General features: G+C 39.3%; 1 protein-coding gene and 1 long non-coding RNA gene across 4 annotated transcripts in view; both read right to left on the bottom strand.

Annotated features, from left to right (window-relative positions):
• LOC114469904 (leucine-rich repeat transmembrane neuronal protein 4) overlaps positions 1-7,710 on the bottom strand; it is a 144,420-nt gene extending 136,710 nt beyond the window's left edge. For all 3 annotated transcript variants that reach the window (XM_028457796.1, XM_028457799.1, XM_028457797.1), the window contains exons 1-2: positions 7,226-7,710; positions 5,179-6,788 (exon numbers count right to left, since the gene is read on the bottom strand). In XM_028457796.1, the coding sequence (XP_028313597.1) occupies positions 5,221-6,788; positions 7,226-7,277 (1,620 nt within the window). In that variant the 5' untranslated portion in view covers positions 7,278-7,710 and the 3' untranslated portion in view covers positions 5,179-5,220. The remainder of the gene's footprint in view (positions 1-5,178; positions 6,789-7,225) is intronic.
• A 3,510-nt stretch (positions 7,711-11,220) lies between these two features.
• Positions 11,221-12,231, bottom strand: LOC114469905 (uncharacterized). Its single transcript, XR_003674810.1, has 3 exons — positions 11,958-12,231; positions 11,796-11,872; positions 11,221-11,526 (listed from the first exon to the last, which is right to left on the bottom strand). It is a non-coding gene; the product is annotated as an uncharacterized LOC114469905 (long non-coding RNA).
• Between the last annotated feature and the right edge of the window lie 2,020 nt (positions 12,232-14,251).

Here is a 14,251-nt window from a genome sequence, read left to right as displayed (position 1 = left end):
ATAAATAGTTGAGCAATCCTTCACACTGGTCTGTTTTGGTGTCAAACATAAGTTGGAACAGTTTTTTGTTGTTATTTATTTTTTGTGAAGCTGGTGTCTAATTCAGCTAATGACTTCCTAGCTTAACCAGCTCAAACTTGTTAAAAATGAAACACCTGGGAGTCACGTGAGGAGGTCCTAGGGGATGGCTGTGCCTTAGATACGCTCCTGTTCTCCGCCTACAATTAATACGGATTAAACTGTATAAACTCTTCATAAAAGCTCAAATAATGCCTTAGCCATTCATGCACACAGCTCGCACAATGAACCAAAGAAAACGGTGTGTGCAAAATCGCTTGCAGACTTCAGCTAGGATGGAGGATAACCCCGCTAGCTCCACTAGCGGTGAAGCTAACCGCAACAGTAACATGGGGGACGTCTTCGCGGAAATCACCAAGATGAGCATGACACTGAACCAGGAGACGAGTGACATGTTGACAAATAAATCGGACACAACAGAGCTCAAAAACACAGCGAGTTTGAGATGCGTTCAGAACGCGACTGCTGTGTGTGTGTCTGTCTGTCTGTTTGTGTGTCTGGCTACGGTTTCAGTTTGGTCCGGCAGAGCAGAAGAGACATAGGAGCTAATCACTGGTAAAAAAATCCCAGTAAAACTCTGGAAAACAATAACTAGGAATAAATAGTTGCTCCCTGGTAAAGATAGTAGCTCTAACAACTGACTATGATAAACTTGGGGATATTACAGCCTGTACATGCAGTATGGGGACGCATTTACTCCGCCTCCTGGTCCTAGTGCCTGCCAGTCGATGAAGCCTGTTCTGTTTACCGTGTTTACCAAGGTCCGTGCGTGTTTAATAAGTCTGTGTGTGTCCGTGTGAAAGTCAGTATGTTAATGCCTCCGTCCATCCACTCTTTTCATTATATCCAAGTCTTTTAAGGCTCTTATTAAATCGTGTCGCCTGTAGTCCGGGCCGCCGCCATCTTGGATTATGTAAATCATGCATGTCATGCAAGCGCAGAATGACCCAAATAACTGAAAGGAGTTTTTATATTAGTCTATTCTCTTTTTAAAGTGGTGGTTTTTTTCGTGGCTTTAGACTCCAAATACATTTATGTACATAATGTCGTCCCTACAATATAAACAGGTTCACAATTCAACTATTTTTTATAGTTTCTGTTTCCACTGTATCCACAATAATAATAATCTTTCTCAACAAGAACTGTTGATTGATTTGTCACATGACTGCTCCAGGGTTTGTTTGAGTTTATTTTATTTTGTTTCACATCTCGCTGGGCTGCAGCTCTTTGTTTTTTTAGACTGCTGTCAAATTGTTTGTAGTGTTATTTCAGCAAGTTTCACTTTTACAGTTACAGTTGGGGACCTTTGTAATTCAATACCCTAGTTACAGTACAGCAACCAAATTAAACTGTATCAACTAAGTGAATTACCTATTGTGACCTGTTGACCTGCACAACTCAAAGAATCGGTACCATCAGAGATGGTACGAGGTATGTCCTTGGACAAATAATAATGGTTGTTGTAATCTCAAGATGATATGTGAGAAAGATTTTTCTTGTACACTGGATGAAAAAACTTGGAAACACTGAAAAATGCATAAGAAAAGCCAGAGGCAAATTTATTCAATATAAAATAATTCATAGATATTATTTTACTCCAACAAGACTGGGTTTACTAAACTCTGATCTGTGCTGGAAGTGTGGGGAAAAAAGTGGTACATTTATTATGTGAATGTTCTAAATTCTCCCCTTATGGGAAAATGTTTTAGATTGTATGAGGTTGTGAACTTTCCAGGTCACCAAGACTCTGCTTCTTGGAGACAGAACTATGGTACCATGGTTAAACAAATACATTTTTGGAATATTAAAAACTGGCCTGATGACATGTGCACACACCATTCTGAGGTGTTGGAAGGAACCTCAATCCCCCATACTGAGCATGTGGAAAGCACAAAAGATGGAGACAGTGGTGTGTGAGAAGATGTTGGGGAGATTAAACTGTGAAAATAATATGACGGCAGAAAAATGTATTTGTTTTAGTAAACAGATGTGTTGATTTGCCTATCTTGCCTATTTACATGTTTTTATTTATCCAGTTAATTTTGTTTTACATTGTTTTTGTTTTTCTTTGACCTCCATTATGTATGTTCTGTTGATACATGTTTGTTTGTGTGTATCTTCTGTTTGCAATATTGAAAAAAAACAATAAAACAAACCCAAGGAGACCTTGTGGAGACGTAATACAGGTCTTGTCAATGACACACAGTGTCAAAAATATGTTAAAGAAGAATTAAGAGAATACATTGTTCACAATGTGAAAAGATAAAAGTATTGGAGAGTAAACATGCAGAGAATAGTGATAGTAATATTTTAAAAGAAATTATTAAAACAAAAAAAATCTTAAATGATCTATTGGAAAACCAAGTTGAGAGGAGAGCAAAGCTAATCAAACAAAACTTTTAGGAAAACGGCCCTAAATCTAAAAAGTCACTCGCATGGAGTATTAAAAAACTACAATCAGAAAGATGTATACAGAAACAAACCCGTGGAGATAACTTCAAGTAAAGGCCAATTTAAATGGAAAAACAACATGATCAAATACTAAGATGTCCAGATACCTAAAGACTTAACTGCCATTTATGACAATTATTCCCCCATTACAGCAGACATTAAAACACACCTAAACAGGTGGTCACTACTACCAATGAGCATGTATAACAGAATAGAAGCAGTAAATATGAACATTATGCCAAGGCTGCTCTTTCTCTTTCAATCACTGCCGGTGGAAATACCTCCCAAGCAGTTTAATGAATGGAATAGAATGATCTCATCCTTTATAGAGATAGTTTACATGTAAAAATATACTAAGATTTTTTATCACTCCAAAGATCAAAGGATCCCAGACTAACAGGCCTGAACTTGGTCACTGTTGGAGGATGTGTGGCAATACGTCTGCTTGACATTTCCACATTTTTTGGGAGTGTCCTGCGCTTTCACTGTTTTGGGGAAATGTGATGAGAAATTAGATCAATTCTAGGCTCAGATATAGACAGATAGACTGCTATTTCAGTCTTATGTATTTAGGGAATTTACCAACAAAAATAAAGAAAAAGGTAGTTGCAAAAAAGCAATAATCAGAAAATCAGAAAATGGCTCAGTAAGGAGCCACCGTCTATTTCAGAATGGAAAGCGATCATTGAGGAGATTTATACTATGGAGTGTCTGACCTTCTCTCTGAGATATGCCAGTGCTAAGTTTGAAAGGTAGAATCTGAAACAGTGAAAGTGCTTGTTCTGTCCTGTACAAATGTCTTACTCTATAATTTATAGAATTAATTAATCTTTTTTTCTGCATTTACCAAAGATATTGATGAATATGATGTACACATTAATGTGTCTGATACTCAGCATCTGATTTACAATTTCAAAAAGATGAAATTCAGGAATGAATGCACGCTGAACCTGTACTGACCCTGTCTGCTATCCTTATTGTTATATCCTTGTTTGTTGTTTGTTTTGTGTAAAAATGGGTAATAAATGAATTATTAAAAAAAAATAATAAAGCACCAGTACATTCAAAATATCATTCAGGGCACATACGTTTCAACCACAATTTTACGCACAGTGTGTCTCAGAATGAGCTCTTTGTTACTCTGTGAAATGATTTAATGGGGTTTTATTAACTGCCTGGCTTTGCTGTTGTTCAAACGTGGGACCTGCTAAAAGTCCTGTATTCATATAAAATGAATACATTCCATTTTGACTGTGGTCAATAAGACATTTTCATCAAAGACTGTCTTCACTCTTTCTTAAAATTTCTCTGTAAATGGTAATCACTTAAGTTGCAAGAAAAAAAAGAGCTTGATGATGTACTCGGGTCAGAAGGACAGTGAAAGTACAAAAATTAGGGGCCAAAGTGTTGTAGATTGCTGATTTCTGCCTTACAGTACTACCAAATAATAACAACTGCTCTGGACAACAAAATACAATGATGGGGCCCTAAGTTTGACACCAATTTCTTAACTTCCAGGGCAATAAGTAACTAAGTCATGGTAAAAAAAAAAAGATCTTTTCCTCCATATTACAATAAAGAACAATATTTTTTTTTAGTCAATTGCTGAGATCTGAGAATTAGCATCATTACTTCTGTAAACCTTAAAAATAAACTCCAAAACATGATTATGATTATAAATAATGTATTCAACTGATAATCTATGAAGAACGGTAATTTCCTGGTTGTAAATCATAACTTTTTTTCTAAATAAAATGTTATTTTGTTCTAAGAAATTACTGTATACAAGATATTCCACAATGCATTTTGAAAAACAAGTATAAATAATTTTAAGTAACCCTAACCCTAAGAGACGTAGATATTCTGTTCCTTCAAGCTAGAAGTAATCAGTAGAAGTAGAAGAAAATGGTAGCAGAGGAAGTTTTGTTGGTGTGACACTGGCACAGGCAAATATGTTCTACAGTTCATGAAAAAGAAAAAGAAGGCCAACCGTGCTCTGAAACCAAGCCAAACAGACTTAATATAAATTATTGGAATTATTATACCTAAAAATAATAACTGGCATGATGATTCCAAACCACCAAATTAAGATTTGAGCCTTCAACTTATAACTAAGTGTAACTTGTTGCTTTCGTAAAAAAAAATCATATTTTTAGGAAATTAACCTATTCTGGTGTAACATATGAGATCAGCTGGTATGATAAAAAATGCTTATATATTCACATGACTTGTGCATTTGCTAGTACAGCTGATGTAGCAAACACACAGGAAAGATAAGGACCACCTGCACAGTGACTTGACCTAAATATTTTGATCATGACAGCGAGCCATTTGGTAATAAATAACAGGCTGCATGAAAATGCACACATTTATCAACCAGCTTTTCTGTGAAAGGAATGAAAGATGGCTCCACTTTGTGAATATAGTGTCTTACTGAATGCTGCCCCAGCAGCTTCAGCTAAAAAAAAACGTTATAGCAAATAATATTGCATTATTCAAAACAACAGCTCAGAAATCATATGGAGCTCCATAAATCCAGCATATTGCTAAGATCTGTCACCATGCACTGACCTTTGCTTCCTTATCTTACACCAGACAAAAGCATAGTAGAAAACAAGTATGTTCTCCACAGATTGTTAAAAAATTTACCTCTCATGGCTCGCAGTGGAAATGGATTTTTGGTGGCAACAGTCATACCTCACATTCCCTGGAGCCTGAGATAGTGTACGTGTAAGGTCCTGTCCCATTGACCAGCACATCCATAGTCTCTGAGTGTGAAGGTTTGTAGTCGACATAGTACTCTTGAAGCGGTGAACTAAAAGAGCGCTCAGACTCTCGAGATTTTTTTTGGCGCTTTTTGACTGCAGAGCGCTCCTGAAGCTGTTTAATGCTGCTCGGGTAGTGCTTCCATGACACGTAGATAACTAGCAGGATTACAGCCACACATAAGAAGAGGGCTCCACTGCCAACTACAATTTTGTGAAAAGAAACGTACTCAGTCTCTGGCAGTGGACTGGTGGGCGAGGCCTTAGTGGGAGTCAGAGAGGTTGTACTGTTCCAGGTTAACTTTTTATCTACCGTTGACTGAGTAGGAAAAGGGATTAGTTCAGGTGGAGATGTTGAAGTGAGTGTTGTTGTTGTTGTTGTTGTTGTTTTTGAGGGGACTGGGGCCGGTGTTGCTGTACATATGTTGTAAGTCTCCACCACATCTGTCACTTTCTCTCCCTGCGCCTCCTTAGGACTGGCACAAATCATTGTTGTTTCCTTGTTACCCTTAAATGCTTTGAGCCAGGACACCAGAGGACATATGTTCAGGTTACAGTACCATAAATTACCAGCCAGACTTATAGTAGTGAGAGAGATCCAGGCCTCTGCTGTCTGCTGTGATACATTGCTGAGTTTATTGGAATCTAGATTAAGAGTCTGGAGATTAGGCAGACAGTGAAATGTGCTTGGATCTAACACTTCCAGTTCATTTCCGGAAAGATCCAGTTTTTGCAAAGAGGTCCACATCCACGGCAGATCCTGGGTCAACACTTTGATGCGATTCCACTGCAGATAGAGAGCCCTTAGGTTTGTCAGGCGTGGGAAATGAGCAAAGTTTATTTTGGAGAACTGGTTGTGCTCCAAATGTAGCTCAATAAGCTTTAGAAGTCCCGCAAAAGCATTTCGAGTGAGGCTTCGTAGCCTGTTGTAGCCAATATCAAGAAACTCCAGATTGCGGCAGTCAAGGAAAACTCTCATAGGGACAGTTTTCAATGAGTTGGACCTCAAGTGTAAACTTAGTAATTTCCGCAAGCCCACAAACTGTTTAGGCTGGAGCACCTGTATCTTATTATAGGAAAGGTCGAGATTTCGCAAATTTGGGGTATCGTGGAAAGTGTTGTTCTTCAGATGAAGGATTTTATTTGAGCTCAGGATCAGCTCTTTCAGCCTCCTAATCCCATGGAAAGCCTGGCCATCGACCTCTGTGATGTAATTGTGGTCCAGATAAAGCCAAACCAGTTGACTCAGACCTGCAAACTGGTGAGTTCTGAGGTTTACCAGGCTGTTGTACCTCAGGGAGAGTCCCTGTGTGCTCACTGACACATTATTGGGCACGTCACGGAAAGCATTGGATTCACAGTATATTATTTTCCCATCACATCTACAGCTTAGTGGGCAAGAACGCTCTCGGATGCTGCTTGGAGTTGGAGCAGCAAGCAGCCAGGCGGGAACCATCAGCGTGACTATAAGCCATGTGGAAAGCAAAGAAAGTCCTAAAGAAAACAGAAAAAGTGAGAAAAAGTTAAAAAAAAATAATAATAATTGTTTTTATTTATTTATTTATGTATTTTAAATCTACTGTTGAAACCGTACAAATTTCCCATTGTGGAACTAATAAAGGTCATCTTATCTTATCTAAATAACAAGGCAAAAGATTTGGAACTAATTCTACATATCTGCAAATATGATCCAAAAAAATATGCTTTTGAAAAAGAGGAAAGGTGTTTTATAACCACATGCATCAAATGCAATATAGTAGTTGAAGAAAAAAAAAAACAGAAAAAAAAGGCAGTTAGACTCCGCTGCATGCAGTCATCATTAACATACTTTGGATGAGTAATCACACCAACGACCACCGACTCTACGGATCAGAACTCAGGCTAAACATGACTGATTTGGATGGATGCGTTGCGGTCAGCGGTGCACATACCCATATTTTTGCGGTGTCGGCTCCTCTTCATATTCAGGGCTCTCCGTAGCATCCTTCCAGTCTCCACATGTTAGACAGTCAGTAAACCTGACACTCGCATCCCCACAGAAAACCCACGGACTTTGCGACTCAGCTGGGCTCCGCACCGCTCACAGGCACACACCTGTCGGAGGCTGAGCTGTGCATCCACATCTGCCGGTAGTTTGTTGCCTTAGCGCACACCGGCCTGGTAAGGCATACCTGTGTCCATCCTCTCACTGCAAACCTGCAATAGATGACAGAAGCCACATCACCGCGTCCTCTCTCAGGAAGGCAGTGAGATGCAGCCGCCAATTGTTGAATCTGGACTCAGTGGCGGAACATGTGATGAGAGAAAACCTAACTCATCCACAAGTTGTGTAAGCCGTCTTCATGACGTGGAGGCAGGCGCCGTGTGATGTGGATGAGAGCTTCGGGAATATGGCAGCTGTGTAGCAACAGGACTGAGACCGTGGGAGGATGACAGCGCGTTGCCGCTCACTGACTGACTGCTCACTGCTGGGTCTCGGTTTGAGGACATAAGATGCCCTCTCCTGGTCATTGAGCAGCACTCCGCAGTCCAAACCAGAGCGGGCTCCATTGTGCTCTGAACGCAGCATGAATACAGATCCCCAAAGAGGAAAAGGGCCACTGTTGGCTCTGCATTAACATGTTGGGAAACATGCAGTCAGGTCTAAAAGCTTCCCGATACAGATTAGTCTTATTTTGTCAATCATAACCAGCCAACAAACTTTTTTAAGACCTTTAAAAAAATCACAAACCATATAAAATTAATTGAATTTAATTTCTACCTTAAGTTACATTGTGTAAGTTACAAATCTACCTGTAAGTATCAAAATATCTGTGACCCATAGGCAAAGTTTGAGATGCTTGTCAGGGCAGCAAAACATTTTAAAATAAATTTAAAAATTAAATATATAGAACGTCTGGAGATTCGCTTTACAAATAAGGAATGAAAACAAATGTACCAATCTAACTGTTTTTATTATTTTTATTTTTCATTTCTGTAACATAAGTTTTGAAAGCTGTAGGACCTGCCAAAATAAATCCAAAATGCAGCTTGAAATGTTCAGCAATCCACTGTAACTTAAAGAATGAGAGAGTAAAGTTGCTCAAATTAAGCAGTTATTATTTATTATGTTCTACATGATAAATCATACAACACTCAATACATGTGCTTTAATATGGGAGATACACTTTAAAGCTGATATCTGGAGTTTCTGAGATACTTCTACATGTCCCACCCTAAACAGCTCCACTTCCTCCCACTACCTCTCCCAATCTACCAGAAGCCACGCCTCTATCTAACTCTGCATATCAGCTTTAACATGGAGGGAGAGACTTGCTGTCAGTTGTAAATCACTAAGTTAAACAACAGGTAGGAGAGAATAAAATGATTAATATGGATTAAAAGCATTTAAAAGTCCAACAACGTAGATTATGGCATTAAAAGTCTCTAACAACGTTACTCCACTTTCGTTGATTGTCTATGTGCTCCCATGGCCGGTGGATGCCGATTTTGTTGCGGGGAGGCGGGCGAATAGATAATTACAACACCTTTCAATCCACTCTACAGATCACCCGCGGTGTTTGCCATGTTGTAAACAAACAAAGCTCTGAGCTGCTACAAGAAGCAGGAGGGTCAAATGTCATCGGCTGCTGGTCCTTTAAAAGTTTTTTACTTGGTTTTACAGGGACCAAACACAAGGAAACAGGTGTTTCTCTGACAAAATATTACACCGCCACAACCAAGGCATGTATTAAATTCCCATGACCATGGCTGTGTTTTTCGCCCACCATGGACTGCACTTATTGTGAACTGTGCTGGCTGTTTGCAGACCGAAATGCACCTTTTAACAGCGATGCATGAGTGAAAGGACAACATTTAAGCGAGAGGATTGACACACATGCGCTTCTAATGAGTGAGTACACTCTCTCAGCAAGCTGCAGATGTATGCTAGCCTATATACAGTGCTAAATTTATACAGTACTTCCTACGGGCACTGCACTGGTAATAATAATAATAAATTTTCATCTAAGATGTCATATATCCCACAAAGGAGGCATTAATCACTACACACAGAGCCAGATTCACAAAGATCTGAAATAAAAGGTGGCAATAAAGTTGCTTCGCTTCCTTTTCAGTTGTACTATATTTCTGTACTATCCGTTCCAGATCTCCACACAGATCTCCCCACATAACTTTATTTGCATTTCCCCCTCCCATATCTTTGCTCCCCCAGAGATCCACCTACTATGCATATTAATTAGAGGGGAATGCGCTAAATGAATTAAGGCCGTATTGGGAAGTGCAGCTCACGCGCACTCCTGATCCCCTGCCCTTTGTACTCCTTATTAGCGCGTGGAGTGACGTTTGCACACGTTTTAATACCACCAAACTTTTTGTGAATCCGCCCCACAGTGTCAACTGCTGTACACGACAAAAAAACTATTCTGCTGTTAGGTTTTCCTACTTCAAGAAATACCCATTTTATCCACATAATATTTCAACTCCTTTTTTATTACAACATTAAACGTAGTTCAAATTGTTAAAAAAAAAAAAGAAGAAAAAACACATATGGCAGAGGATTAGGGCCACTCAATACACCACAATGCTTTTAAAACTTCCACTGAATCCATCCCATAACGCACCACCAAAACACCAACTAAGTAGAGAAACCCTGTTAAATGAAAGGCAATTCAGTACATTCGCTCTAAAAGTCCTGGAGTGTTTATGGAAATGTTTCATAATGGTCTCATTAGCCAGAGGAAGCACAGAGAACAGAGGCAGGGACAGTCAGACAGAGCCACAGAGTGCCTGCTAAGTTTGATAAGCTTGTGTTTATTTGTGCATTTTGAATTGCACCCCATGAAAAAGATTTACACTGCATGTCACTGTACGAAGCCTCGGGCTGCTGATTGCTGCCTCTTTAAGAGCATGAGATTGGCGCCTTTTCCTGGTTCCCCCTCGGTGGTGGCAGTAGCCTGGTTTAGCAACCTGTGGATCTGTGTGACGTTGCATGGCTGCTCATGTGAAGTACTTCCACTCACACAGATAAGCTGTGCTTCTATCCCTCTTATATGGCTTGATGCGCGCACTGCTGTTACCTTTGTGTGCAGCTGACCTCACAACTTCTTTATTTCTTTTGCATAACTTTGTTCCTAAATTACCTTTATCAGTTGGCAATATTTATTTAGGTTTTGTTTTATTTTTATTTTGTTCAATAAGTGGGATTTATAAACATGCTCTCTGCTTAGTGGGGTTTTTCTTAAACCTGTGCGTCATTGGGGCAAATATAACTGGTCGAAGTCCCTTGTGGCATTGTATTTAAATACATTTGATGGACAAAAAAGGTGTGTGCAAAAAATAAACTCATGTAATAAAACTAATATTGCTACTGATAATTCACAATAATTGTAAATATCTGAAAGCAAGATTTTTATGTCAGGTGAATGTACAGCAAGTGTTTAAAAGTATTTCTGCTAAGAAATAACATGGCTACTTACAGTTTTGCAGATATTTGACACATAAGGCAGCTTGAAAGTTTTCGTAGGAGGAAGAACAATCAGTGAGACAATCAGAAATGCTTTATTTGGACCTTCAACACCAACTATTCTGTAACAGTTCAACTGTAAATGACAAGAAATGTCGAGACTAAATAAGTTCTTTACCAAAATACAAAAAAACAACTAAAAATTCAAGCTCACATAAAGTGCTTATAGAAAAACAAAGAAAAAGAATTCAAGCTCACCACCATGAAAAAAAAAGGTGTGGTAGCTAAAGAAAAACATGTCTCAAAACAGTCCAAATCTATTCCATAAAAAAATCACAATTTAAACCAGAACTTGGTTAGATTTAAGAAAAACAAGAGACTGCAGCATTTTGTGACCAAAAAGTGAATGGTGGCGTCTCATAATAATGCCTCCTCTACTAAAAATCCTCTTGACCGGTGCAGAGGTGGCAGGAACTGATAGCACTTTCAGTGCAAACTTGTGGAGCTGTGGAAACTGGGCACAGTTTTAGTCCCAAAGGTAAGTGGATTGTCAGTGTCAGGGTCCTGGATGGCATCAAATTATTTGTTTATTTGAGTTCTAATGCTTGAATCCTGTCCTGAATTATGGTTTTCGTGAGCCTTGTAGCGAGAAAGGAGGCGTTGGAATTTGATAGGTGGTGTGGGAGTTGTATGTCTGCGTTTGTAGTTCTGGGGTGCATTGCATTTACTTCAGTATCATTCATTTCTGTACCACGGAGATCAGACGTTCTGCAAAACAGAGACACAAACACATACAAACTGATTTGGCTAGAATTTTAGATACACACTATCTTTAGGTATCAAATTATTAAATACATTATATTAGCAACAAGTTCCCAGTGTGTTGAAATCAATTAAGATTAATATTTTGCATTTTAAAAAGTTATTTACAAAATACTGACTATATTTAAGGCCTCTGCATTATAAAATTGGAAGCATTTTTTTTAATATTTACTCATCTAAAAATAACAAACAAATGTATCTAAATGTGTCCTGACCTGTAGCACCCTCAAGGAATGGCATAGGCACGAGGTAGAGAAAACGGGGTTTATTAGCTCTTGACAACCCGTGAGAACTGCTCACAAAAACAGATACAAAAATATATTAACATGTGCATTTACAAGAAAAGAAAATTATAGACACAATAAAAAGAAACAAACCTCGTGAGCTGTCTTCCAACGAGGGGCTAAAATGCTCATCTAAGACTCAAAATGCACTGCTTTTTCTCAGTGGCTGTTTAAACAAAGAATAGAAATAAATATCTGGGCTTTATTATTATTTCACATTTTATTAAACACTTATTATTTTACCTGAAGTCAGGAAAATCGTGGCTGCCGTTGGCGCTGTTTGGGCTTTGTACGCGCCGAATTGAGGTCGGGCGGAACTATATTTAGAACATAAGTTCCACCTTTATTTAAAACACTAGAGGGCGTTATAAACATAAATAACAAGGGCTAAATTAAACTATAGTTTTGGACCGTTACACTCTCACCAATCACTTGTGATTTACAGGTCTATACATTTCTTAACTTGTGAACCTTTAAGTTTTTAGAACTATGAACTTCTTATATTATGAATTATCTTTTGTGTATTGATTGATCTTCATTCTGCTTCCAAGAGAACAACAGTTTTATGAATAGGTCTCTCCAGGTAAACAGTTTTAGAGATACGTTCTCCACTTGCATTCAGAGTTGGATCACTCATGAGTAGTTTCACCTTCCTCACTCTTTCATCCTTACTTGGGTAAACTTCCACGATTTTGGCCAACTTCCACTGGTTCCGTGGGAACAGTTCATCTTGAAGAAGGACAATATCATCGACTTTGGCATTTCTGCGTTGTTTAGTCCATTTCTGTCTGCTTTGAAGAGTCAGCAAATACTCCCTTTGCCACCTTGTCCAGAAGGTATTCGCAAGGAGTTGAACACGACGCCACCTCTTTCTTAGATAGAGATCTTCCTTAACAAAGTTTCCTGGAGGTGGTAAGATGATAGTGGACTTCATGGTCAGAATGTGATTCGGTGTTAAGGGTTCTGGACTTGTCGGATCACATAATTGGTCTGTAGTCAGAGGTCTACTGTTTATGACTGCCATGACTTCATACAGGAATGTTCGTAGAGAAGAACCATCGAGTTGTTTGGATGATTGTTCTAGGATTGAAGTCAGAACACTTCTTATGGTGCGTATTTGTTGTTCCCAGACACCGCCCATGTGACTTGAGGCTGGGCTGTTCATGAGAAACTCGCAGTCCATTTTTTGCAGTTTAGTTTGATTCATTTCTTTGAGCGCTTCAGCAAACTCATTTCTGGCACCAACAAAGTTTGTGCCTTGATCACATCTTATCTGGCGAACTGAACCTCTTATGGCGATAAAAGCACGCAATGCGTTGATGAAAGCGTCAGTCGTTAAATCATCAAGCATTTCGATGTGTATTGCTCTGGAGCACATGCAGGTGATTAACAATCCGTAGCGCTTTAACTCCTTCCTGCCTTCCTTGATGAAAAATGGACCGAAACAATCCATCCCGCAGTAGGTAAATGGTGGTGCAGTCTCCATCCGATCTTCCGGGAGGTCTGCCATCTTCTGCTGCTCCGTACACCTTCTGAACTTTCTACACTTCAAACACTTGTAGATGTGAGATGATACAACTTTGCTGCATCCGAGTATCCAATATCCATTTGCACGGAGCTCATTCATAGTGATTCCTCATCCTTGATGGTATGTTCTCTCATGAACGTGTTTGACAAGTAATGTTGATACATGACTGTCTCTTGGCAGGATCACTGGATGCTTGACATCGGAATGTAGTGTAGCATGCTTGAGCCTTCCTCCAACTCGAAGGATGCCTTCATCATCCATGAACGGACATAGTTTGTGCAGCTTGTTGACTTTGTCTTTGGTCTGAATCACCATGTGATCTTGAAGGGACTTGATTTCTGTTGAGAATGAGGCTTCTTGAACTAACTTGAAAACTGTTAACTCTGCTTCTCTTCTCTCTTCTAAGTTACTCATCTCAGAAAGTCTTGTCTTGCGCTCTTTCCTTTCTTTTGCAAAGCGCTTGAGTCTTGCAATGGCTTTGATCATTCTTGACCAATCAGAGAACTTGTGTAAGCGATCCAGAAGTGACCTTTCTTCTCTGACATGAGTCTTGAGCACTTGAACTTTCTTAACTTCTGGGTCACTGTTTGAGAGTTCTCCCACCTTGATCTCTTCATTAGACACAACTTTCTGCCAGAGAAAGTCAGGACCTCTAAACCAGTTTGAGGCAACAAGTTGTTCAGCGGTCAGACCTCTGGAGGCATGGTCCGCTGGGTTTTCTTCAGACGTCACGTATCTCCACTGTGTAGACTCAGTACTTTGTTTGATGCGCTCAACTCTGTTTGCAACGAATACATGGAACCTTCTGGCTTCATTTCCAATGTATCCTAGCACAACCTTTGAATCCGTCCAGTAGGTT

The sequence above is a fragment of the Gouania willdenowi genome, chromosome 9, assembly GCF_900634775.1.
Source record: "Gouania willdenowi chromosome 9, fGouWil2.1, whole genome shotgun sequence".
NCBI classification, from domain to species: Eukaryota; Metazoa; Chordata; class Actinopteri; order Blenniiformes; family Gobiesocidae; genus Gouania; species Gouania willdenowi.
Note: the sequence above shows the minus strand (reverse complement) of the source record. Positions and strands in the feature narration are given on the sequence as shown.